This window comes from Gadus morhua, chromosome 6 (assembly GCF_902167405.1).
Source record: "Gadus morhua chromosome 6, gadMor3.0, whole genome shotgun sequence".
NCBI lineage: Eukaryota > Metazoa > Chordata > Actinopteri > Gadiformes > Gadidae > Gadus > Gadus morhua.
In genome coordinates, this window is record NC_044053.1 from 5907892 (window position 1) to 5933684 (window position 25793).

The 25793-nt window shown below is 44.4% G+C and overlaps 3 protein-coding genes across 5 annotated transcripts in view; 2 read left to right on the top strand and 1 right to left on the bottom strand.

Moving 5' to 3' along the window:
- LOC115545425 (sialic acid-binding Ig-like lectin 14) overlaps positions 1-15586 on the top strand; it is a 30221-nt gene extending 14635 nt beyond the window's left edge. The window contains exons 7-10 of the mRNA XM_030358592.1: positions 12657-12738; positions 12821-13038; positions 15030-15111; positions 15188-15586. Of these exons, the coding sequence (XP_030214452.1) occupies positions 12657-12738; positions 12821-13038; positions 15030-15111; positions 15188-15280 (475 nt within the window). The 3' untranslated portion in view covers positions 15281-15586. The remainder of the gene's footprint in view (positions 1-12656; positions 12739-12820; positions 13039-15029; positions 15112-15187) is intronic.
- LOC115545429 (uncharacterized) lies at positions 3820-8508 on the bottom strand. The gene is made up of 2 exons (XM_030358601.1): positions 7908-8508; positions 3820-7297 (listed from the first exon to the last, which is right to left on the bottom strand). Exon 2 carries the CDS (start codon positions 7230-7232, stop codon positions 6237-6239), a length of 996 nt encoding a protein of 331 aa, XP_030214461.1. The 5' UTR covers positions 7233-7297; positions 7908-8508; the 3' UTR covers positions 3820-6236.
- Positions 3823-6232, top strand: LOC115545426 (uncharacterized). 3 transcript variants are annotated; one of them, XM_030358594.1, is made up of 4 exons: positions 3823-4093; positions 4351-4450; positions 4724-4869; positions 5107-6232. In XM_030358594.1, exons 1-4 carry the CDS (start codon positions 3901-3903, stop codon positions 6114-6116), a joined length of 1449 nt encoding a protein of 482 aa, XP_030214454.1. In that variant the 5' UTR covers positions 3823-3900; the 3' UTR covers positions 6117-6232. The 3 variants fall into 3 exon arrangements, with proteins under 3 accessions (XP_030214454.1, XP_030214455.1, XP_030214456.1); XM_030358595.1 differs by having other exon boundaries at positions 3862-4093; positions 4354-4450; XM_030358596.1 differs by lacking the exon at positions 4351-4450 and having other exon boundaries at positions 3862-4093; positions 5107-6229.
- Positions 15587-25793: the final 10207 nt, after the last annotated feature.

The window sequence follows — 25793 nt, forward strand, 5'->3', positions numbered from 1 at the left end:
GTAGTACTGAATACCTTAAGTGTAGTACGATATTAAGTGTAGTACAAAAGTTAATGAGATTTTTGTATTTCTCCTGATGAAGTTCTGGAGGAGAACATGACTGGATCCTGGAGACTATTTCTGCTCTGTAGTCTCCTGCAAGGTAAACATCTCAACACTCCCTGATGTTACCTTTAATAGGTACCATATTAATACCTGTAGCAATGAAGTTATCTCTGTAGTACACTCTCTAATACCTTTGATACTCTGTTTTTACCCTCTGTAGTACTCTAATAATACCTGTAGTAGGTACTTGCTCTGTTAATACCTATATTACTCTTATAATACCTGTTGTACTACCTGTAATCCTCTATTAATACCTGGAGTATTCACTGTAATCCTCTGTAAATACTTATAGTATTCACTGTAATCCTCTGTTAATACCTGTAGTTACCGGAAGTACTCTGCTCATACTTTTTAATTACTCAGTGATTACTCAAACTTAAGATTTTAAACTTCGAATTTTGAATTGTAAGATCCAAATCAAACCTAATAAATGATATTATACCACGGTCTGCGGGAATACTCGATTCTAATTGGATGCAGGGCGTGCATTAACTCCTGATATACGGACACCTGGACAAGTAGTTCCGTCAAATTGTCTGTTTACCGTTCTCAATTAATGCGCTAGCTGGCGTATCGTCTCTAAAATAGTGGTAACCATAGCAACGGGAAACAAAACAAAGCTCAGCGGACTATAATACCTCCCGCTACCTCCCGTTCTAAAGTCGTAGCTATGGTCCGTCCTAATTACTGGAGGAGTGAATAACGTTTCCGTTGCATGAGAACCCAACGGGCGTGTAATGGTGGTTCCGGGTATTAGTCAGATCCCTCAGGCGTAACCAGGGAAACAAATGTATGTTTTGTGGAAAACTTTATATTCAGATTGTAAAACGCATGAAAATATAAATTAATGGTCTTAATTTGGTCACCGTTGGTAAGTGACCGTGGTATAAGCGGGATAATGCCCTTCGAGGTGTCCATTATCAGGAATGAATGGACTTCGCGGAGGCAACCGTCCTCCGCTTCGCGTCGGACGGTTCACGCCTCCACGTCGTCCATTCATTCCTGATAATGGACACCTCGTCGGGCATTATCCCTTACATAACTATAATAATAATAATTATCCCTTACATAACTATAATAATAATAATAATAATAATAATAATAATAATAGTAATAATAACTTAGTAACTAAACAATACTGTGGCGAGCAGCGCGGGAAGGACGAGACGGGAGCCCAGGTTCAAATGGCGGCGCAACTCTCGTGCCTCAATACACCGCACGACCCCGAGAGCTGCCTTTATTCAAACACACAACAGAAAACACGGCACACCTGACCAACACACACAAACAACACTCTCACTAATGGTCCCGATCACACTACACATCACAATTAACACACAAACAATAAAGAACCCCAAACCCGTTAACCCCACTCAACCTAATAACATAAACAAGTTATCTAAAGACAATAAAACCCCTTTTCCCCAAACAACATTATGAAAACCCCATTACCCAGACTCCCCAGGGGGTAGGCGTCGCCACACAGCCCCCACCTTAGGGGTCAGACGTCCCGACGACCCCAACACCCAATGCACAGTCCCGAGTGTTCAGGGGGCCAGCGCCGCCGCCTTGGCCCCTGCCAGTAGTGGCCCCGTTGAGGTGCAGCCTTCCCCTCGGGTTGGGACGCCCGTCTCCAACTGTCCGCAGAGGACCTGGGGGTGTGGTGGTCGGGAACCACCTCTTTCGGGGCCCCCACCAGGTTCTGCTGTAGGGGGGCTCTGGAGCGCCGTTCGGGCGCCCCATCCTCCGCCGCCCTCCGACGTCTGGCCTTCCGACGGCCACGCCGGCGGCTGGGACGAGGGTGGGTGGCACGCTGCCCCGTCCACCCGCAGTCCTCGACCAGCCCCAGCTGCCGACACTGCGCAAGGGAAGCCTCAGCCGTCTCGGTGGCAGGAAGGGTGGCCGTCCGGATCCGGCCCTTCCGCTGCCTGGACTTGACCTCCACATTCTTTGTGCGGGGGGCGGCCGCTGCCCCAGCCACGTCCACGGATGCACGGCGGCAGAGCTCCTCCTCAGCCCGTTCCGCCTGGTCCAGAGCCGCATCGAGGGTATGGGGCTCAGTGAGGCGGACATGCTGCCCCAGACTCTCCGGCTGCAGTCCCCGCAGGAAAGCGTGGAGCGCCAGGGCCTCCCGTGTAGCCGCGGAGAATTCCGGGTAGCTGCGTCGGGTCAAGAGCTGGACGTCAGCAGCGTAGACGCCCAGGCTCTCCTCCTCCCTGCGGCGGTGAGAAGCCAGCAACTGCTTGCTCTCGTTGCGGGAGACCCGTTCACCCAACCGCCTCTCCAGTGCTCGGATCAGGGCCTGAAGGTCTCGCTGGTCCGCTTGGTCCAGGTCAAGCGGCACCCTTGCTGCCGTCCCCTCCAACGCCAGAGCCAGGTGGACAACCGCCTCCTCGGCACCCCAGCCGTTGTGCCACGCCGCCAGCCGGAACTGGGCCAGGTATGGTTCCAACTGCGTTACCCCGGTGAACTTCGGCAGCCTAACCGCTGTCCTGGGGCGGTGGGCAGCCGCCGGTCCTCCGGGCCTTCCGGTCGTGTCCACAGGGGGGCGCTGCGCTCCCATAGCGCAGGGTGCGTTGTCCATGGGCTCGACCGCGAAACTCAAATCCCCCCGCGCATGCGCAGGCCAAATCCCACTTCTGACACCAATGTGGCGAGCAGCGCGGGAAGGACGAGACGGGAGCCCAGGTTCAAAATGGCGGCGCTGCCTTTATTCAAACACACAACAGAAAACACGGCACACCTGGGCCCTGTACCACGAAGCTCGCTTAGAGGGTTAGCGGGGTATGTTGAGCTCCAAGCCTGGGTTAGTTGTACCACGAAAGTCGATCTCTTTTAGCGTCGCTGTATCACCATGGTGACTTATGCTCGCAACCAAACCTGGTCGGGAGCAGTTTTTCGGCTTAGTCTAGCCGGAGATCGGCTACTTAAATCGGCGTGCGCAGCTTCCTAGCCCCTCCTCTGACAATGGCGTCACCATTTGTGGGTGTTCCCGTGGACCCCGGCGCACTTCTCGTACAGGCGTCTCTCCGGAGACAGAGGGTTTTACGGGACAGGACCGATCCCTTGGCATTGTCTGACGATATTCAGATTTCAGACTTTATTGTCATTGTGCAAACAACGAAATTGGGGTTCTTCATGAGAGATACAGATTCTCATCAGAGGGCGTTCGTTATTTGATCGTCCTTTTGGACCATATGTAGACAATGATTAGGCTACTGTTGCGCATTGTGTCTCCGTGACAGTGTGCTGGAGTGGAGGTAGCGCGTCAGTCTTGAATTTCTGTGCGGGGGGTTCGACTCCCAAGTGATGCAAATTTATGTGAAGCTTAATAGGTCATAATTCTCAAGCATATGCTATACTTATTCACTAAAGCTTATGGTATTATATTTTTGTGCTTATTTCGAACTTGAACCCATTTTCAAGGCCGTGCTGGCACCACATCTATGGGGGTAAAATGCATGATGATAGACCAGCGAAATTGAACCCCGGTCGCTGGCGTTCGGGTCATATACCAATCCATTACGCTAGAGCCGCTACCTCTCAGTGGTCGAAAACATGCAATACATTTCTTAAATAGGGTGTATTTAAAGTGAATTCCCTAAATGATAGAATAAGGCAGGATGGACGTTGCTTATGCATTTTTAAATATTCATCATTCTATTTGGATTAATGGCGAACAATTCTGCATTTGGCATAGTTATTTTACAGACAATAGACCAATTTTCACCTTACGTCAGAACGACGTCACACAGGTTCAATCGCGCATGACGGTGGCAAAAGACAAACAGAAAAATGTCGTGTTGTGCCGTGGGATGCCAGAATCGTAATTCTGTAAACAGTGACCTGAAGTTTTACAGAATACCAGCAGATAACAACTCGTTTAATGCAAACCGCAGACGTCGTTGGTTACAAGCTATCAGAAGATCCGATTGGAACAAAGACCTTATTAAAAATGCCAGACTTTGCAGTTCACACTTCATATCAGGTAAGTTAACCTAAGAACTTCACTCAATCAGACACATCACTCGGTTTGGCTTACAACAACAAAATAATGGTAAAGTTGTACGCTTATCTAACGCTAGAACACAGAATAATGTAGTTTTAGTCGTTTTAGCTAACTTACCTTAAATTGTGTTACGTTGTCTTGACGACTAGCTAGTCTCGTAAGCTTGGCAAACTCAGGCTAAATTTACCTGTTACACTATCGTACTGTCAATAACTAGAATATTGTTTTTTGGACAGGAGAGGTCTCCATGGACTTCAATAGTCCCGACTTTGTACCTTCTGTCTTTTCCTTCGCAACCCAGTGTGAAATAGACAAAGGAGATACAAAACTTGAGAGGTAAATATTGTCACTTTAGCCTTATTTAGTTGCTAACTGGAATCACATTGCATGCATCAAAATGCAGAGAATGTATGGCAAGTAAGGTCAGATAGTTTTTAGATAATTTGTCAGACCAGATTTTTGTAATGTCTACATTGTCTTGTGAAGCCCTGTTAAGCTATGCTATGTAATTTACACTTGACTTGGTTTTGGTACCTGATAACCTCCTATGATCTACCAAGCAACTAAACTGTTTTGGACTGACTGTTTGACCTCATCTCTGTGTATCAGATTTAAGAGGAAAAGAAAAAGGGAAGAAACCATCCACAGACCACCAGATGATGTACAGCGGTCCAAAGAAGCTAGTGATGAGGCTTCTGGAGCTTGCCTGTCCTCAGATGACTGCAGAATGGAGCCTGGTGCTGATCAATGCACTGGTAAGAGCTTATAATACCTTAACTAATGTAGGGCAGTCATTATTAGGATGAAACAGGTTTTGTTTATATATTGTTTAATACAGCATAACTGTGTTGTTAATGACATTGATCATTATTCTGTTTAGCACATGCTGTTTGAAAACATCCTTAAAAAAATTGAGAAAAGCTCAACTTAAACAAGTGACAGTGCTTATTTTATTAAGTCTTAAGTCTATTACTATCTAATATCTATTTCAGAAGCCACAGTCCCAAAGGTTCTCCATGATGATCTGAAACACAAGTACAGCCAACTTTCTACAGAGTGTGTCAACCTGCGTTTGGAGATCGACAAACTGAAAACTGAGAATGAGGAACTAAAGGCAACACTCATGAATACACAATTTTCCTTTAGCTCTATCAAGAGTAAAGCAGTGCAGGTTCTGTTTTTCACAGGGCTGACCAGTGTCTTATTTGAGTGGTTGAGTCACAAACTTAAAGACAGTGTAGAGGTTGTGCGTGGCTCTATGAACCTGAAGGATCATCTATTGATCGTCCTAATGAAACTTAGACTAGGGCTCTGCAACAAGGATATTGCTTTCAGATTTAATGTCACAGAAAGTGACATTTCAAACATTTTGAGAAGTTGGCTCCCTGTTATGTCTGCGACTTTAAAGCCTCTCATAAAGTGGCCAAGCAAGCATGCAGTATTAAAGAATATGCCAAAATGTTTTAAACCTAAATATAAACATTGCAGGTGCATTATTGACTGTACAGAAATTTTTATCAATAGACCCACAAATTTAACCTCCAGAGCCCAGACGTACTCGAATTATAAAAGCCACAACACTATTAAATATTTGATTGGCATGTCACCTTCAGGAGCCATTTCTTTTCTGTCGGCAGGTTGGGGTGGGCGAGTTTCAGACAAACAAATTACAGCCGAGTCTGGATTTTATGACCTTCTAGAGCATAATGATGAGATACTAGCAGATCGGGGTTTTACCATCAGAGATGAGCTTGCCACACGTGGTGCCACACTTAGGATCCCTCACTTTACCAAAGGTAAAAAGCAGCTCTCTGCTCAAGAAGTGGACATATCAAGGCGTTTGTCTAATGTGAGAATACACATTGAACGAATAATAGGTAGATGGAAAAATTTTAAAATTCTGACAACTATTATTCCACTCACACAGGTTGACCTGTTAGACGATATAGTGATTGTTTGTGGAGCACTAACAAACCTTTGTAAATGTATAGTCCCAAGATAGCTTAATTTAGATTTATTCTGTAAGTAACTGTTTATTGTCATCAACACAATTAATTGCACATTCAAGTGTTAAAATGTAAAATATTAGTACTGTATTAAATCATTTGCTTCGAAGAACATTTCATTCATCATTTTTGCACTGTTCACAACACCAATCCACAACCTTTCTTCTTACTCTAGCACATGTGTAGTGGAAATGGTTCTTGCACTTTGCACAGTCAATCATCATTCCAAAGTCTGGCCTTTGACAGTGTGAGCAGACTGTAGGTGACTGCATCAGTGGATCCATGCTGCGTGTTAACAGCTCAGGCAAAATACTCTGTTTGAAGAACTTTTCAGCTTTAGGCAGGACTGCTTGTAGCATTTCTTCATCTCTGGTGATGCGGTTGATAGCAACAACTTGCTTTGTCCAAACCACAAAGTCGCAGTACTGGGTGTTGCATACAAACATGTGTAGCTGAACTTGATGGTAGTATTCATGATTCTTCTTTAATTGTAGTGCTTTGTCTAAGCAGAACTGTGTGTCCTCGCTACTCCCTGTAAGACCATCACGGTATTTGTATGGACACTTAATCTCTAGGGTTGCTTTCCCACAGCAGGTACAGTTTGCTATTCCATCCGGCGATGCCCCAAGATGTGGTTTGTCTGGCCGCACAACAAGACCGCAAAGCTCCACTTCAAAGTTGGAATGTTGTGCTTTCATTATTTCTGTGTATTGTCTTCTGGCTGTGTCCTCCATATCTCTTCCCCAAAGTACTGCTGGCACATGGGACAAGTCTTGTTTATTGTAGTGCATTACCTGTTTTACAAGGTTTAGTTTAGCTGTTTCGGTTACTACAGTGTATACACGATGTAGGGTTGTGCTTGTTATCCTTCCATTTCTGTGTGTGTGCCAGGCCTGAGACTGTGCCTGATTTTTAGTTGTAAGCTCAAGGTTTACACACTGCTCATTAGTTAACCCCATCCTCAGTTTTTCAAAAGTCTCTTCACTCCTCTCTTGTAGTTGATTTTTGCAGAGGCATCTCAGATTGGCATCATACAGAGCGACTAGTGGCTCTGGGAGGTCCCCGGCCTCTGTGTCAGATTCTGTTGCGGAATCTGTGTCACTGAGTTCCATGGTAGTGAGTACAGCTGCGTTAGGTGCCAGTAGTTTCAATTCCGCAATGTCTTCATCTGTCAGTTCTGAATACACAAAATAAATATTAGATAACTTATTTTCATACATCTGCCATTAATAGTTACATGACCCTGATTATAACGTATGTATTTACATTAATTATAAAATATAATGAATACCTTATTGCTATATGTACATGACCTGATCTTGCCTACATTCAGATTGTGCCTACCGTTTACATTATTCTGTCTACGCTTTACTCTGACTGGCTTCAGTTGGGTGTCTGTCCTTTTAGCCTTTCTGAAGCAGATCTCGCTTAGTCTGGCTGGTTTCACCTCTCTCTTGGATGTGTGGATCCACATATTTGTCCCTGAAGTACAACACCTCTCCGTCTTTCCCATCCTGACCCACACCTCAACTTTGAACATTAGTGCAGCTGCATGGCTGCAGCATGACCCTAACCTGAACAAAACATTTTTTGTACGTTAGGCTTTACATATACGTAAGGGCAGGCTAACAACGGTTTTAGCTATGATTTCCAGCAAATAAGCAGTTACATTTTGTTACAGTGTTACAGCTAGGCTACAGTGTTACAGTTACAGATTCAATTGCTGACACTGACAATTGGGTAAATAATGAACATTTACAATAGTAAACTTATGTTGGTTTACATACCCAGCCATACAGGTGCAGTTCGCAGTAAGAATACAGTTGTTGGTCTTGTTGACGATAACCCAGGCCTTGTACAATTCTGTCTTCTTTCCCTGTCTTTGGCTAGGCAGAACCTCCGTCTTCATCACAACGAAGTTTTGAACATTGTAATCATGCCATAGTATGTCTTGGACATGACCACACAGAACAAAATTGTAAGCATCCAGAGACTTGTACGCTTTTAGCTTCTCCCGGGTATATACACTTGGAGTTTCGATTAGGTAATTATAAATCTCTGGCCACTGGATGCTAGGCCATTTCGTTTCATCATTTAACCATTGACAAGGTGCTATTGCAAACGGATCTGGAAGACGTATCCCACTGCCCACTAACGTCAATTTGGCTAAATAACAGTGTTTATCACTGGGTGACAGGCTATTGAAATATGTCGAAAACATTTTACTAATCAGATCTAATCATTATTAACTATAATCTTTTAAAAATCTATCTAGGCTACTTGTATTATTATCCGAGTGGTCCTTTTGCCGTTATAAATAACTACCCTTTCGCTGTTTTCTGCCACCACCCTGCGCGCGCATCCGAATGTTTACAAATAAAAAATTGGTCTATATGCAGAATCTTTTCACTTATACGCATATAGACTGCTTGATCGATCGTAAAGGTGAGAAAAATGACGCAAAAAACGCCCCTTTCACGTGAACGCGCACTGAACCTAAAGCGGAAAACCTGGTTCAACTAATCGAATCTAAAGTGAGCTTCGTGGTACCATTTAACTCTGATTGCGAGTTACGGCTCTGTCGAGCCAGGTTTTCCCAAGAAAGCCTGGGCATGTTCAGCGAGCTTCGTGGTATAGGGCACTGACCAACACACACAAACAACACTCTCACTAATGGTCCCGATCACACTACACATCACAATTAACACACAAACAATAAAGAACCCCAAACCCGTTAACCCCACTCAACCTAATAACATAAACAAGTTATCTAAAGACAATAAAACCCCTTTTCCCCAAACAACATTATGAAAACCCCATTACCCAGACTCCCCAGGGGGTAGGAGTCGCCACAATACTAACTAATAATAATAGCAGGATATATTATCTTGTTTTGTTTGGAAGTTCAATGTTGCATTAAAATATTTTTTCAAAGTTTGTGCATCGAGTTTGTCAACCTCTTGTTTTAAAGGTGCTGGGTGCAGTGCTGCAGTATATGAGGCCATAATGCCAGAAGGAGTGACGACACTCAGTGGATCCTGTGTAACCGTTCCTTGTTCGTTCACCTTGGAGGATGGGAAGGAAAACATGATTAATTCTGGATGCAAACCATTATGGTTTAAAGAATACAATGGTCCAGAAATAACTTCAGTAACATTCAGGGGAAATCTAGAAGCGTACGACTGTACTACAGCATTCAATGACGTACAGGAAAATGTTTCAACTGTATTTAGAATAGAATGTGAAACACCAGATTTCAAATATACGTTTCGTAATAGTCCTGTGAACATCCAAATCAAGGGTAAGTTCAATGTGTGTCAGTCTGAAACAACCATATATTGGTCTTACTGTGGTTCAGATGATGCTGAGTGCTGGTAATGCTTGGGTCTCCATAGTAACCACTCTAAATTGGTTTGGTACCCAGGGCTCCCTGATGCACCTCGTTTGACCACCCCCAAGGAGCCGGTGGTGGAGGGGACTCCTGTGGAGCTGGGGTGCTCTGCCCCGTCCTACTGTGACACCCACCCCCCCACTGTGACGTGGACCTCCGCCCTGGGGCTCAGCACCCAGCTCCAGCAGGACGATACCGTGACCTCCACTCTGACCTTCAACGCCTCCCACCTCCACCATGGAAACAATGTCTCCTGCACTGCAGCCTACTACATACCATCTGGGAACAAAACTGTGACGTCTACAAGATACCACCTCAGTATCTCATGTGAGTCAATGTACTACCTTCTCAATGAAGAGTACATTTTATTATTTGTTTACCTTTTTATATTGATCTTCTTGGTGAATATACCTTTTTTTCCTTGATCTTAGAAGACAAAGCAGTGGGTTGATAAACAACAACCTTTGATGCTTCTCCTGTTTTTCAATTCATTTACTTTATTTTATTGTATTCGGAACAGTTTTGTCAAATTCACAACATCTAACCAACGACACCGGAGCTGAGGGCTAGGCTCTGATTGGTGGGTTCTCTCTCAGATGCCCCCAGGAACACCTCTGCTGTCGGCAGCCCGTGTCTTCCAGCCGGAGAGGGAGGCTGCCTCAACCTGACCTGCACCAGTCATGCTAACCCTGCTGTCAGCGAGGTCACCTGGTACCGAATACACGGAGAACACATCCTTAAGATCGGGAGTGGATCTTCTCTGTCCATCCAGCTGTTGAACACCAATAACGTTTTCTTCTGTGTAGACAGGAATGACTTTGGCACTGAACCGTCTAATATTATCGACATTCAATGTAAGTTGATTCAGAACAGGTAACCACCCTGAGCTTGGTGATGTATCTAAAGGTTTCCTCGATCTAAGACAGAAGACAAAGCAGTGTGTTGATCAATAATTCAAAGTAAGATTGACTCAAAACCAGTGAGCAAATGTAAGGTTATTTTATTCAAACCTGAATATGTTTTTTAGGTACTCATTTCCGTTTTTGTTCTGCTTTTTTGATGACTCTGACTGCTTATTGTAAGATCAACATTCAAACTTAGATTGACAAAAAAACAGGAACAACCCTGAGTTTGGCGATGTAGTGATAACAATGTTTTTCGTTAAACAGGAAGTAAGATGACTTGCTTGAAATGCTCTCTTTTTGTTGTCTTTCCCCTTCCCTGTATTCACAGTTCTTTCACAGAGCTTTAATATTCCAGACTTGGTGCTATGCATTGGCCCATCTGCTGTGATAATCGTGGGATTAGTGTGCGTGATCGTGTGTATTATAAGGTAAGTCTACATGAAACCGTACACATTCACTTTGTCATTTAGCAGCAGATGCCTACAAGCAGACTGAGGACATGGAGAACTGAAACCCAGGGGCGAAGTTGAGCGTTGACAGTGTAGAGTGCAATGACGGTTGCCAACTCCTCAAGTACCAACTACATACACCATAATGCCCTGCTGTTCAATACATCTGAAAACGTTTAAGGCAAGATATATGCATCATATTTGCAAAATATATTTTTTTATCCAATGAGGGCTATTTAAAGAAAACTGAAGAGATTCAGCAGGATTAACAGCACTGCCAGGTGCTCGTCACGTCGTGTAGCTTCAGTGCTGGAGCTTCTGCTCTTAAAAGGTTTATCACACATCAGTTGTGTCACGTGTGGGACATATCAAATTATTTACAATAACCCGTGGATTATTATCTATGTAGCAGCGAATCAGAAATAGACAGCGATTCTAATTGTACTATATTTAGCTCAGTCCACCCTATGCATCATACACTGTCTAGTCTGTCCCCCTGGTGCGCATTATTTTTCCGGTTGTATTCCAGTCAACGGGAGTGGGACAGCGCTCTCTCTATGATAGCTCTGCCAGAACCTTTCAACTGGTTACCAAACCCTCTGACCAATAGACCATCCTACCCAGTGGTGTAGTCTACGTGATACGCAGGTATACGCCGTATACCCACTAGGAACGCACCAGGATTTGCGTATACCCACTTAAAAATGTGCACGGACACGTATCAATCGTCTTGTGACAGATCTTTCACTTCTGTGTTTATTTTTCGCAAATACCGGTTGGGTATAACTGCAATAAAATACTTTTAGCAGGGGAAGTTATCTCCTACATTCACCATTCATAAAATTCCCCCTGCGCGCTAGTGCTCTGCCATGTCTCTGTTACGAAGCGCGAAGTTCCCCCTTTATCTCTGCACGTTAGTTGGCGGGCCGAGCCCCTCCTTCTCGCGTGTGTGTGCGCGTGTGTGCGTGTGTGTGCGTGTCCACTCCAGTCCTCCCATATTAATGTGTAAACCACATAACAAGTAGTCAACAGAAGACAATGTTTTAATCCCACTTTGTATCGCCTTGTTACTTTTAGATGAGAACCCCTGGCCAGCCTTTCGGACTGGGTGTCAGGCTAGGGAATTTAAAAACAGGCATCCTTGGTTAGAGTGGAGGGAAAAAAGTTTGGTAAATGTCAGCCAACATACAGTTGGTATACACAATTGAAATTCATAATGTTAATCACTATGCAAAGAGAGTATAGCTAATTCATGTTCATTTTTAAGGTGCAGTAATTTCACACTTTTACACAATTCAATTACTGTATGGTATGTTAGATAACAACAGTAAGAGCTCAAATTAGAGCAATTGAAAGAGTGAAACATTAGTCTCCTGTCATCTCCTTCTCATGCACCGGTTAGCCATGGTTGTAAACAGTTCATTAAATTATTTTGAGTAGATTTTGTCCTTGTTTAGCATGTGCTATTGCTACTATAGATATACAAAGGACAACTTGTCATTTTTGTGTTCTGTTTGTTCATACTGTTATTAAAACTGATAAACCTACGCAGCTTTCCATGATTGTTGATAATCGTTATACTCTTAAATCAGCGGGTTGTAGACCCCTCCGTTGGTGAGCGTGGTGCGACACCCCATAAGCGCCACACACGTACACGTACCGGTGGGACGGGTTTGTATGAGGCTGGGAGGGAATCATCACAGTATACCCACTACAATAAAATAGACTACACCACTGATCCTACCCCTTCTGATATACAGTTTGCTCTACTGTTTGTTACTTTGATTTCAGAACCCGGAAAGTGAGTGAGGAGACGCGGTCCTTTAACGCTGCCACTGTGAAGCGAGCCCCCCCAGACGAGGAGGAGTCCCAGGTAACGTGGATACAAGCTCCACACTGACCTATGGGATATATGTGGAGCTCTGTTGTGTTTGAAGACCCATTCTGTATCTCAGGTCGTCCTCAGAAGTGAGGAGGACGTCTACGTTAACAGCGGGATGCAGATGAACCCGGTTGGGCCGAGAGAGGAGCCGGTTGGACCGGGAGAGGAGGCTGTTCTGAGAGCCGGTTCCCCAGTCTCAACGCACCGTGATGCAGCCTCCTCCCGCCGGATAGGCCCTGCAGGCTCCCACCCAGGACGACCGGTCTCTAGGGAGCTCACTGAAGATACTCAGTAAATAGTTCATGATGACCAAGTATTTCCTCAGAATAGATAATTGAAAAGATAGAATATAGCGTTATAGTCTTACTGTAGATCACAAGACTGGTTGCTGCTCCATGTTTTGCTCTCTGTTTTCCTTTCCTTATTTTCTCTCTTTCTTATTGGTTGGTTACCGTTTATAAAAGGTATTTTCCCACTGTGTTTATTCTTCTGCCAATATCAGGCTCCAATCCCAGCTGACTCCAAATAAGGGAACAGCCTACTTGTGATTATATGGCCCTGGTAAACCCTGAGAACAACTAGTGTCCCTGGTAACACATGCATCCCTGGTGATCCCTGGTAACCAGTAGTGTCTCTGGTAACAGCTCACAGCCCTGCTAAACACTAGAGTCTGTGGTAACCACTTCTGCCCAATTTAACTCCTGGTAACCACTAGTGTCCCTGGTAACCCCTGGTAACAACGTTTGACCCTGGTAGCCCTTAGTACCAACTAGTGAACCTGGTATGCACTAGTTCCCTGGTCGCCCCTGGTAACCACCTGTGTCCATGGTGACCACTATCATCGCTGCTAAGGTGGTGTGATCAGTGTCAGTTGTGGCCCGCCTATAAAGTCCCTCCAGAAAAACGTGTTTATGCGATCGCATAATTCAACACATAATCAGCCTAAGTCCGCATATTCATGCGGAGGCCGCATTTTTTCAAATACGCCACACTTTCACCGCATAAATTGCCAATTTCCGTGAAAAAAAGCAACCATTTCCCCCTGTTGCCATGGGAGCGTTATGGAGTGACGTAATTACGCGACGTGAACGTCATCGCAAACCCCGCGATGAAGGCAAGATGAAGCGGTTTCATTTGCCAACAAAGATAAGTGCAAAAGACCGTGCAAAGCAGTTTCCCGGATTGTTACACGACAGTGGGGGCAAATTATTTTGCAGTCCGGGCAACTGCGTGTTGGACCACAGGCGGAAGTCGACGCTGGAAAACCACTTTGCCACAGCCAAACATGCAAGGATGGTTAAAGAGATGGACGTTGAGGGAGAGGGGATGGAGGATGAGGAATGATTGGCTAGTGTTAGAGGCTGCAGTTAGTTTTCATTTTCACTGTGGACTGTTGTCCACAGTGTTGTCAAATACAAACTAATAGACAAACTCTAAAAATAAAGGGGGAACAGATTTCTGCCAACCCTACCAACCCAAGAAAACTCTACTCTGGTGGAGCACAACAAATATCCATTTCATCCATCACTATACCTCGTCATGCTTAAACCCCCAAGTAACAGGAACACGTTTACTGAGAAATTAATTGCACTGCGAGATTGCATTCAATGAGTTGCATTCAATGAGTTGATGCAACTTTACAGTTGTAAGATTGCACTTTACTCTTTTGAAAAGCTTCCTCTGTAATACAGGAACATTTATTTTTTATATTTTATTTATTATTTTTTACAGAAGTTGTAGCAGATTCTTTTTGTAAAGCTACAGAAGTTGTACTCAATGTTTTGTACGTTTGAGCCATGTTTTAAGGTCTCAAATAAAGCAAGATGAGAACTTAATTATTCCCAGCACTTTCTGTGATGTAGTATGTTTGTTTAACATAGAAAGTAATAAGAAATGACTCTTTACATTAAGGTACTAGCCTAGTGAGAACAGGGCGTTGGGGGAATCACTTTTTTCCCCTCTTCTTCATCAAACCGCAATTTTTGCAAGTTCCCGCATTTTTTGCAAGTTCCAGCAATTTCATCGCATAAAATTGCATAAATATGCCGCATATTTCATCGCATTTTTTTTTGAAAACGTGCCGCATAATCAAGGATTTTCGGCCGCATAAATCACAAAAATAACGACGCATTTTTCTGGAGGGACTGCCTAAACACTCATTATGCACTCTCTATAATAGCTCTGCCAGAACCTTTCAACTGGTTACCAAACCCCCTGACCAATAGACCATCCTACCCCCTCTGATATACAGTTTGCTCTACTGTGTATTCCTTTGATTTCAGAACTCGGAAGATGGGTGAGGAACCGCAGTCCCTTTACACTGCCATTGTGAAGCGAGCCCCCCCAGACGAGGAGGAGTCCCAGGTAACGTGGATACAAGCTCCACACTGACCTCTGGGATATTTGTGGAGAGTGTTTGAAGACCCATTCTGTATCTCAGGTCGTCTTCGGAGGTGAGGAGGACATCTACATTAACAGCGGGATGCAGATGAACCCGGTTGGGCCGGGAGAGGAGCCTGTTGGACCCAGATAGGAGGCTGTTCTGAGGGCCGGTTCCCCAGTCTCAACGCACCGTGATGCAGCCTCCTCCCGCCTGATAGGCCCTGCAGGCTCCCACCCAGGACGACCAGTCTCTAGGGAGCTCACTGAAGATACTCAGTAAACAGTTTTTGATAACCGAGTATTTCCTCCAATAGATTTTTTAAAAGTTTGTATATGGCTTTATAGTTTTAATACAGATTACAAGACTGGTTGCGGCTCTATCTTTTGCTCTGTTTTCCTTTCCTTATTTTTCTCTCTTTCTTAGTGGTTACTGATGAATATAAAAGGTGATATCCTACGGTGTTTAGCCTAGTTGTGATTATATGGTCCTGCTAAACCCCGAGAACATTAGTGTCCTTGATAACCACAAGCGTCCCTGTTGATCGCTGGTAACCCCTAGTGTCTCTGGTAACTATTAGTTGCTCTGCTGAACATTAGACTAGTGGGCGGCAGTAGCTCAGGAGGTAGAGCGGGTTGGCTGGTTAACCTGGAGGTTGTTGGTTCGATCACCGGCTCCTCCTAGCTGAGTGTCGAGGCGTCCATGAGCAAGGCACCTAACACTAACTGCTCCCGACGAGCTGGCTGTCCCCTTGCATGCTTGACCCTGCCGTCGGTGTGTGAATGGTGAATGGTGAATGTGAGGCAATATTGTAAAGCGCTTTGGGTGGTCAATGGTGAGAAATCGCTATATAATTGCAGTCCATTTACATTTAGACTCTGTGGCAACGACTTCCCCCAAGCCCTTAGTATCAACTAGTGAACACGGTAAGCACTAGTTCCCTGGTAGCCCCTGTGTCCATGGTGACCACTAGCATCGCGTCTAATTTGGTAACCGTCAGTGTCAGTGGCGGTGGACATCACATTCCATTCTGCAAGGGTAATGTTTCCCTCTGGTGGTGATTTGCATTCTCAGCCCAATTAGGGAATGCTTGTAATTGTCCAAAGTGATTTTAATGCAATATATACTGTTTCAGTTTACAAAATACATTGTTTGCAAATCTACTAACATTAATAAATGTATTGTTACGTCCCCCGCTAGGGGAAGGGGTGGCAACATAAAAACCAGATGTCTTTGGTTAACTGGAAGTAGTTTATTTAACCCGGAGCTTGGGGTAATCAATGTAACACAAACAGAGGAGGCAAAACTACAAAAAGGAAAAGGACCATTGGGTGCTGTCCAAATCAAAGAAATGAATATAACCAAAAGAGAAGCTCCCAAAATACATGAGTGGAACAGCACCCCTGCGACTAATGTTTTTAACAGAGGTATAGCTGCGTGTGGTGTGCGATAACCCCTAACAAACCCTTGCCCAGTTCCCAGGTAGTCAACAAGAGCCTCAATCAAACAACAAATAACCCTTCGAAGACCCAATATGGCAAGCTGCAAATCCAAGACAAGCTGCCGTGAATATTGAGCTTGCCCGTTTTTTATTCTCCTGGATCCTCGGTCTTCCGATGCAGCAACCAATCACTTCCGGGGAAAGGCACATCAAAATTAACATAATGGTAAACAAATCCCACGCGGGAAAAACACATGGTCATTTGCATAGCAGTCGACAAACTGAGGTTTTTACCCATGAGGGCGGGGCGTCAGTCCGCAACCGTAACAGTATTTATTGTAATTCTATTCTTTGGCAAAATAAACATAGGGCAAGTTTCTACTAGGTTTTATAGCAATGTATATGTTCATTAAAATGTGTAACCATTGCCTTCAAACAATTGCAGTGTTTTTCTTTCTTTTTTACACTGCTTTCAGCTCAAGGCAAGGCAAGGAGCGGCCCCAAAGAAAGTCTTGCCTAGGGCCCCCTACTGCCTAGAACCAACGCTGACCAGTGTACCTGGTAACATAGATGTCCCTGGTACATCTAGCGTCCCTGGTAACATCTAGTGTCACTGGTAACATCTAGTTTCCCTGGTAACATCTAGCGTCCTAGGTAACAACTAGCATACCTTGGTTCCCTGGTACCAACCGGTCTTCCTGGTCAGTATTAACTAAGAGCAGTATTTACAGTATCAAGAGAGAACAATATAAACAGTGTTAACAGTTGACCGTATCAATGGTAAACATTTTCGTAAGGGAACAGTGTAAACTGGCAGAGTCTGATTGGACTCTGGGGCTGGGTGAGGCTGCACACCTGTTGCAAAACCAGCTGTCTCCACTCACACTCGGGGAGATCTCCTGGATGCGACGGAGCACCCTTGCCGTGTTCATTATCACCCTTGTGCAATAATCAATATTTTTAACACCACCACCCTAAGTCCTTTGTCTTGAGGAGCCCAAAATAAGTCACCTAGGTGGGGTGGGGCAGCGTCCTATGTGGGGTGTAACATGGACCTTTGCTACAGGCAGTATGAACAGAGCAGGATCAACAGTATTAACAAAGAATGGTAGTACCAGAGCAGTGTCAACAGTATTAATATGGAACAGTGTTAACAGAGATTAGTATCAACAGTACTAACAGAGCAGTATTAACAGTGCAGTATTAACAGTTGTGCCGACCCTGTGGCTCGAGGAGACTGGGGGCAGGTCCCCTGCTCATGTGTTGGAGGTCGTGGGAGGAGCCAGTGGCTCATTACGGAAAAGTGGAAGCACCTTTGTCACTTGTTCTCAGAAGTTGCCAATTTGAATGAATGACTCGCTTTCCCTTTTGAAGGCTTCTTAACTTCCCGTTTTTTGTTCCATTACCCTGCTTTGTTGACTCTACACCTAACCACTACATAACATATATCCATCATCCACTTACTGTGTTACTGATGCTGCTGATCTACACATATCATTACTTCAATTTATTGGTTGTCCTTAATTAAATTATGTTAAGTTTACTCTTTCAAATATCAACCTCTGCAATAGTTTGTTACGGCCTAGAGCCGGGTCTAAACACAGTATTAAAGGTCCCATGGCATGCTACTTTATGGATGCTTTAATATAGATAGTAGTTGGCCCCTAATACAGTATTTGAAGACGTTTCAGAAATTCAGCTGTGTTGCAGAATTACAGCCACTACGAAACCAGTCGCACATTGAGCTTTCCCCAAACGTATGGGGTCAGAACAGTGTCATTGATGATGAATGCACAGAGAAGTATTCAAAAATGTATTTTGTGATTTATAAATAAATTACTCACTTCTCACAAATACATATCAATGCATACACAAATGGATATCGGCATGTATAAATGTACAATTTATCCATATACAAAAATAAGTTTCACACAAACATTTCTGATCCACACATATGTACCTTGTTTGAAATAAATGTAATGTAAATCCTTAAATATATGAATTAAAAAAATGTGTCATTCACTTTTCATTTGTGAACTGGTTTGCATTTGTGTGTGAACTGGTCTGTATTTATATTTGGATTTAAGTCAATCACATGACTGCAGTGACTGGGTTTTTACAATGTCGGTGCCGTTTACTACTTTAACGGCACTGACAATCCCAAACCCAGTCGAAACTAGATGGAAAAAGTGTGTAGCTCAAAACGTGACGCAGCTTTTACTTCTTCGCCACCTAGAGATTGTTATGTACGATCATTCAAAAAACCCATGTTATTTCCCACAGACATTTGACCCGGGAGGCTCCGAAGCTGGACTCAGAGGTCGGAACTGCAGTCATGTGATTGGCTGAAAACAAGGGAGGCATCTGATTGGCTACAGAGAGTTCCTTGTTGAATGAAATGCATTTGTGAATCCAGCGACGTCAGGAGAGTCTCAAAAATCCACATATAAATACAGTCCAGTTCACACACAAATGCAAACAAGTTCACAAATGAAAAGCGTCTTGTTAATTCAAGTTTAACAGTTTGTATATAAATGTAACAACATCCAAATACATTTTTGGTGAAAATTGCAGATATTTTTTTAATTAACATATTTATGGATTTATATTACATTTATTTAAAACAAGGCACATGAGTGTGTGGATCAGAAATGTGTTTGTGAAACTTATTTTAGTTTATGGATTTATTTTACGTTTATACATACCGATATCCATTTGTGTGTGCATTTAAATGTATTTGTGAGAAGAGAGTAATTTATATATAAATCACAAAATACATTTGTGAATCCTTCTCTGTGCATTCATTATTAATGAGACTGTTCTAATCTGACCCCATATGTAACGGGTACAAATATAGACTGCGCCTTTAAGAGAAAACGGGCGGGAAGAGGGGAGCGGGAAGACAGACAGTGAACGAGCGGGAAGACAGTGAAGGAGCCAGGCGGTGTGCAAGGCGATGTAATGCGGTTGCATGCTGGTTTTTCCGTTTTGATTTGTTAGATAAGTTTAGCACCAAGTTAAGTTTAGTACCAAGTTGTTCCAGTCAAACTGGTACGGTTTTGCGTCAACTCAGTCGCTGAGATTGGTGCGGCGGTTTTGAGCGTTTCGTAGTGGAGTGAGTCTGGACGTCAGTGGAGGCGACGGGGCAAAGAGACCCTCCGTGTGATTGTTACGAGGGAGGACGCTGTCCTGCGTGGTTGCCTGGGAGTCTGAACGTCGGTGAAAACAGGCCCTCCGTGTGATTATTGCGAGGAAGGACGCTGTCCTACGTGATTGCCTGGAGCTGCCCGAGAGCTGGGGTCGTTTCGGGAGGGCTTTGCCCTGCCAGCCATCGCACATCCCGAAGTGCGGTCTCTGCTGCAGTATCGTAATCCCTGCACCCCACCTAACCATTTACACTGAAACAGAATACACACACACCGTGCGCAGCGCGAACAGAACTGGGACGGAACGAACTAACGCTGCGCCGGTACACACACACACACACACACACACACACACACACACACACACACACACACACACACACACACACACACACACACACACACACACACACACACACACACACACACACACACACACACTGAAGGAAAGGTGTCTTTCTTGAGTGTTATAAGTGTTATAATATAGACAGTGTTATATTGGATTGTGATTAGAGATGTCCCGATCTCATTTTTTAGCTCCCGATCCGATTCCGATATTTTCATATTGCTCCCGATCCGATCCCGATATTTCCCGATACTGGTTTTCCGATACCGATTTCCGATGTCACTTGTGATCCGATTAAACGGCATTATTCCAAACACATGACAGGGAGGGGAAAAGGGCAATTACTAAAAAGATAACGTAATAAAATGATTACCTGAATGTCTTCGAGGATGGAGTAGGCCTTTGGTGAATGCTTAAAATGACCCACAAGCTTCCGTGCGTTGGCGACATTGGTTGATGACCACTAGATGCAATGTGTGTGCGAGGCAGCCCAGGCTCTGTACCCCCATGTCTGCAAATGCTTACAGTCAGAGATTGGGAGAGAGGATGATGGTGAGAGAGAGATAGATGAGAGAATATCATTTCAACTGGATATTAATGTTTAGTTTTAAATTGTTTGCTGTCTCAATAACAGCTTGCTGCTAGTGGCTATGCTGACGTGAGTTAGCTAATAACGCTAGGCTAACTTCTAGCCTGTTAACATGGTTTTCCATCAAACAGACACGTTATCGATACATAATTTTAAATAAACCCAGGGTATACGTAATTATATTTGGGAATAGGTGGTAACTAGTGCCCGACCGATTCATCGGCCTGCCGATTTAATCGGCCGATTATAGCCTTTTCGAAAATAGTCAACATCTGCCAAAAATATGCAGATTACAACCGATTATTATTTTATTTTTTTTAAATGTTATTACGCTTAGTATCCTGCAGATTTCGCTCCTACTCGCCTTGCTAACTAACAACTTTAGCTGGAGTAAAAAAGAGGAGATTGAATTTTACCGTACAACATGAAAGCACGCTCGCTCAGGCAGCTGCGCCCTCACCTCACCAATGTACACAAGGCGTGTTGTTTGAGCATGTTGTGCCTGTTTTTCTTCAGGTCCCAGGCCATGTTATTTTGTTATACTGTAGACTCTAACGGTGAGACCATACTGCTCAGCACGCACGTGTCAATGCTCACGAGCGCAGCACATTATGAGTTAGTTAATATTTTACATTTTACATTACACTAATTTATTTTGATTTAATTGACTGTAAATGTATTCTAAAACACTCAAAGGTTCTGCATTCAATTCACATATTCGTCAAAAGTGGCCGATTAAATCGTAAACGTAATTTTTCTCTGAAAATAATCGGCATTGGCACTCAAAAATCAATATCGGTCGGGCCCTAGTGGTAACATTTAATATACATCCAGTAGATCATGTCAAAATCATCAAATGGAAGTTGACTTCATGATAGGGTTGGGCGATGTGAAGGAAATGGCCGATTGGCGCTCTTGAAGGCAAAACATTGTGATGGCCGAAGCCATCGGCGGGGACGGGGACGGGGGGGGGGGTTGTTGTTACGTATTTTATTATTTTTTAGTTTAGTTTTAATTTCATTATTATAAAAAATATTTCGAATACTAATGTTATTATGTTATTTAAAAAGGTAAAGGAAGTTTTTCATTGAGGAGCTGGAGGTGTCAGAGGTGGATACGCAACTCACAGCTGACTAGAAGCGCGTCATCCTGGAGAAGATTGAAGGGAAATATGACAATGATGACTCCCAGAAGATGACGCGCAAAGCAAAACTGCTTGACCCACGAAACAGAGGGGACCACATGAAGCCACCTGAGCTTAGTAATTTAAAAACTGGTAGCGAAGATGGCGGCGGCAGCAGAAGCATCAAGCTCAAGTCCGACACGTGTTCCGATATCCATACTTCCATGACTACACTTAAACAAAGTACACTATCTACACTCAATAAGTGCGCCAATTTTCAGATGTCAGTGTTTTTCCAAATCGAATACTCCGTGCACTAACCGGAAATTACGATCACGACTCACAATTACGCTCCTCCCCCGCAATAAACATCCCGCTTTGATCGGTGAACTCTTTACTCTTTTTTCATGTTTGATACACGTAGTTGTCATACTACGTGTTTACAGGTTACTAAGTACAGGTTACTAATCCCCCAATGATTTAACAATTATGATTTTAGATTAGTTTGCCCCTTTTTTACTTTATAAGAAAAGCACCTTGTATATACCTTTTTGTATGTTAAAACAGAAATCATAATTACCACTCGTTTTTTAATATATTTCTGTTTCTGAAACGAAAATCAAATGCCCAATATATACACAGACCCATCAGCTGGTGTACCCAGGGAAATCACAAGGTGTTAGGAGGCAAAGGAATGATGACCCCCAATACGGAGCTTGCGTGTTGCTGACGGCTGTCACAATCTCTGTGTTCGTCAATCTACCTATCAAGTCTTGAAAACAAAATGGCGTCGACGGGTGATCTACTGATGGTATTGTGTGTATAAAATGTCATTTTTAATATACAATCTGTACACTTACAAAGTTCTCAATGCCTCGTTTTATAGGTTAAGACCCTTACTATACTACCAAAGAAGTGCCGGGCTACTTCTAGCCTTTTAAGTGGTTTAAAATAGCCATTTAGTTTTTACCATAACCACTGCCCCCTTCGTTCCAAGTTTATAGCGTTTTGATAGAATCAGCTAAAAACAGCCAACTGAAGAAAGCGTCTATATGAGTTTTTTGTGCTAAAAAATGAACGTTTCAACTCGTTATCATGCAAAACATATCCCAAATCCATTTTACACCGGAATTACCCTTCAAGTAGTTATAGTGCAGTTAGCAGAATACACGCATGATGACAAGTTTGTGCAGACCACAATAATGACGTTGTAGCCTGCACGTTCAAGAGAGAGAGAGAAAGAAAGCAAACAATAAAAATACGTAAAATTGAAAAATTGAAAGAAAATAAATGTTATGAACTACACAAAGTTCATTGTGCCAGGGTGTTTACCTAAAATGTTTATTCACAAAGTGATCCCTAAATGCCAGTCCACTCGGTTCCACACGGCCAAATTCATTGTCCTGTTGATCGCCATCATCATCATCGTGGTCATCGTCCTCTTCATCGTCGTCATCATTATCGTCTGGCTGTAGAATGTTCCTCCGCTTGCAGAGGTTGTGTAGAATGCAGTGATGACTGTGCTTGCCCTCTCTGGGGTGAGGCATATTTCGCCATGGAGGACATGAAACCGACGTTTCTTCTGCACAATTCCTCTCTCCACAACATTTCGTGTATGTTTGTGTGCTCTAACATATTTGGAGGAAAACATTAAACAATAATAAATATGGATTCAACAAATAAAAGGCGTCAAAGATCCAATATGATGTGTTTTACGCATAGGACTAAGTGTAATCTGCGTAATCACTTACATGTTATACTTTAACTGTGCTCCCGGTTGTGGATTGAGGTAGGGTGTCAAGAGCCACGTCTTGCAGGGATAGCCACTGTCACCCAGCAAGTGTCACCCAACTCCTACATGGTGCCTCCTACAAAACTGCCTCAGACCGCTCTCCATTAAAATGCGCGAAACATGGGTAGCTCCAAAAACAACCTGCGTGTTGATGGAATGCACTTTCTTCCTATTGACAAACACAATTTTTATGTGCGTCTCGTCAATAGCACCGACCACACCGGGTATACCTGCAATTGCCATGAAGTTGGCTGTGATCCTGTGTAATTGTTGAATGTCCAATGGAAACCGGATAAACTGTTGGATGATATGTGGTCTAGAGAGCGCGTTGATAGTTTGGTTTATGGCACGGCTGACTGATGGTTGGGATATTCCTAAATCGTCGGCATTGCAAAGTTGCATTTTCCCTGTTGCTAAATAACGTAGTGTTGCCAAACATTTTATTTCGGGACTAATCTGTTACGGCTCAAGACAGGGTGGACCCAAACGCATGGCACAAATTACCACAGACGAGGACGATAGCAATAAACTGGTTTACTGCTACACGGATGGTTAAAGGTGGTGCAGGTGGTGGCGGTCCACGTGCCGGGAGGCCCGAACCGGGGTTGGAGGAGTCAGCAGGCAGCCGAGCCGACAACCACACCCGACAACACGGTGCAGATGGAACTCCGGCAGCAGAGCTGGGTTGGAGAATGGACATGGTGGAGATGACTGGTAGGGAGACAGACGGATTAGGAACGGAGACTGGAACACGAGTAAACGGGAAGACAAGCTCGAAGAATCAAGAGGATACTCAACCGGGTAAGTAGAACTGACGATCCATCCGGCGAAGAATGTTTGGAAGGCTGGGGTAGATATGCTGGGTCCTGATTGGAAATGACTGTCGGGTGCGGGTGATCAGCGTGGCTGGAACAGCTGGGAATGCGTGGCCACGCCCCCGCACATGAAACACTGAGACAGAGACAAACAGGGACAGACAAGACTAACACAGAGTGAACTAGCGGAAGCTAGGATCTGGTGGGAGAGACCGAGACAGCATCCCCCCCTCTACGGACGCCACCTGGCAGACGTCTGGCAGTAGGATGAGCTCGGTGGAAGTCTGAGATCAACGTATCGTCTATGATCATACTCCGCGACACCCATTGCCGGTGTTCTGGTCCGTAACCCTCCCATTCTACCAGGTACTGAAATCCGCGCCCCCTAGGGCGGACATCCAGCAACCGCCGGACCGTCCACACCGGGTGACTGTCAATGATGCGCGATGGAGGTGGAGCAGGCGTAGCGGCCGCCAGAGGACAGGAGGAGACAGGTTTCAGCAACGTGACATGAAAGGTGGGATGAACCCGAAGAGAGGGGGGGAGCCGGAGACGCACAGCACAAGGATTAATGATGGCCTCGATCTCAAAAGGACCAACAAACCGGGGTGCGAGCTTCCGAGAGGCTACCTTCAACGGGAGGTCTTTCGCTGAGAGCCAGACCTTCTGGCCGGGAACGTATCGAGGCGCCGGTGTCCGGTGGCGGTTGGCCTGCCGCTGGGAGCGGGTGGACCCCCGAAGCAGTGCAGCCCGTGCCTTGTTCCATGTATGTTGGCAGCGTAGGATATGGGCCCGAACCGAGGGAACGGAAATCTCTATCTCGGCTGGTCGCCCAGGGAGCAGAGAAAGGGGGACATTCCGGTAGTGTCATTACGATGTGTATTGCAGTGATGTTGATAGGTTTTCAATGTAGTGAGTCCCCGGGACCCACAGGTGGCGAGTTGGGTGGGTCCCTGAGAAATTCAATGGGTCCCGACTCCCCAGTTTAAAAAATGTGTTTCTTTTTTATTATTATTCTATTTCTTTGTATGTGGTGAGCCACTGCTTCAGAAAAGTTCGCTTTTTTTGGGAGGAACATGTAGAAGGTTGAGGCACTTCTTCTGCAGTGGGCTTATCAAGGCTCAGTAGAGGGGGAGGCAGAAGTAGGTACAGGCAATGTTGAGGTACTCTCTCTAGGCTGATCAGAGTCAGGGAGGAGTGCAGAGGTAGTGGGGACAGAAAATGCAGCTGCAATAGTTTGCTGACCTGCAATAGGTTTCATCTTTTTCTTTGGTGGCATTTTTGCGTTCTCTCTTCTCTGTTTCTTGCCTGTTTCTCGAGAAAAACGGGATCTCGTTGGAAGCGCGATGTATGCGCAGACGCCGTTTGGGCATAACAATATGGCGGCTGCCGTTCAATGTAGTTATCACCACCA

Bases quoted from the DNA above. Each gene is read 5' to 3' on its own strand.
- LOC115545426 (XM_030358594.1), top strand. From the start codon at position 3,901: ATGTCGTGTTGTGCCGTGGGATGCCAGAATCGTAATTCTGTAAACAGT. The intron at 4,094-4,350 runs GTAAGTTAACCT...TTTTTTGGACAG, and splicing joins CAGTTCACACTTCATATCAG to GAGAGGTCTCCATGGACTTC. The intron at 4,870-5,106 runs GTAAGAGCTTAT...TATCTATTTCAG, and splicing joins TGGTGCTGATCAATGCACTG to AAGCCACAGTCCCAAAGGTT.
- LOC115545429 (XM_030358601.1), bottom strand. From the start codon at position 7,232: ATGGAACTCAGTGACACAGATTCCGCAACAGAATCTGACACAGAGGCC.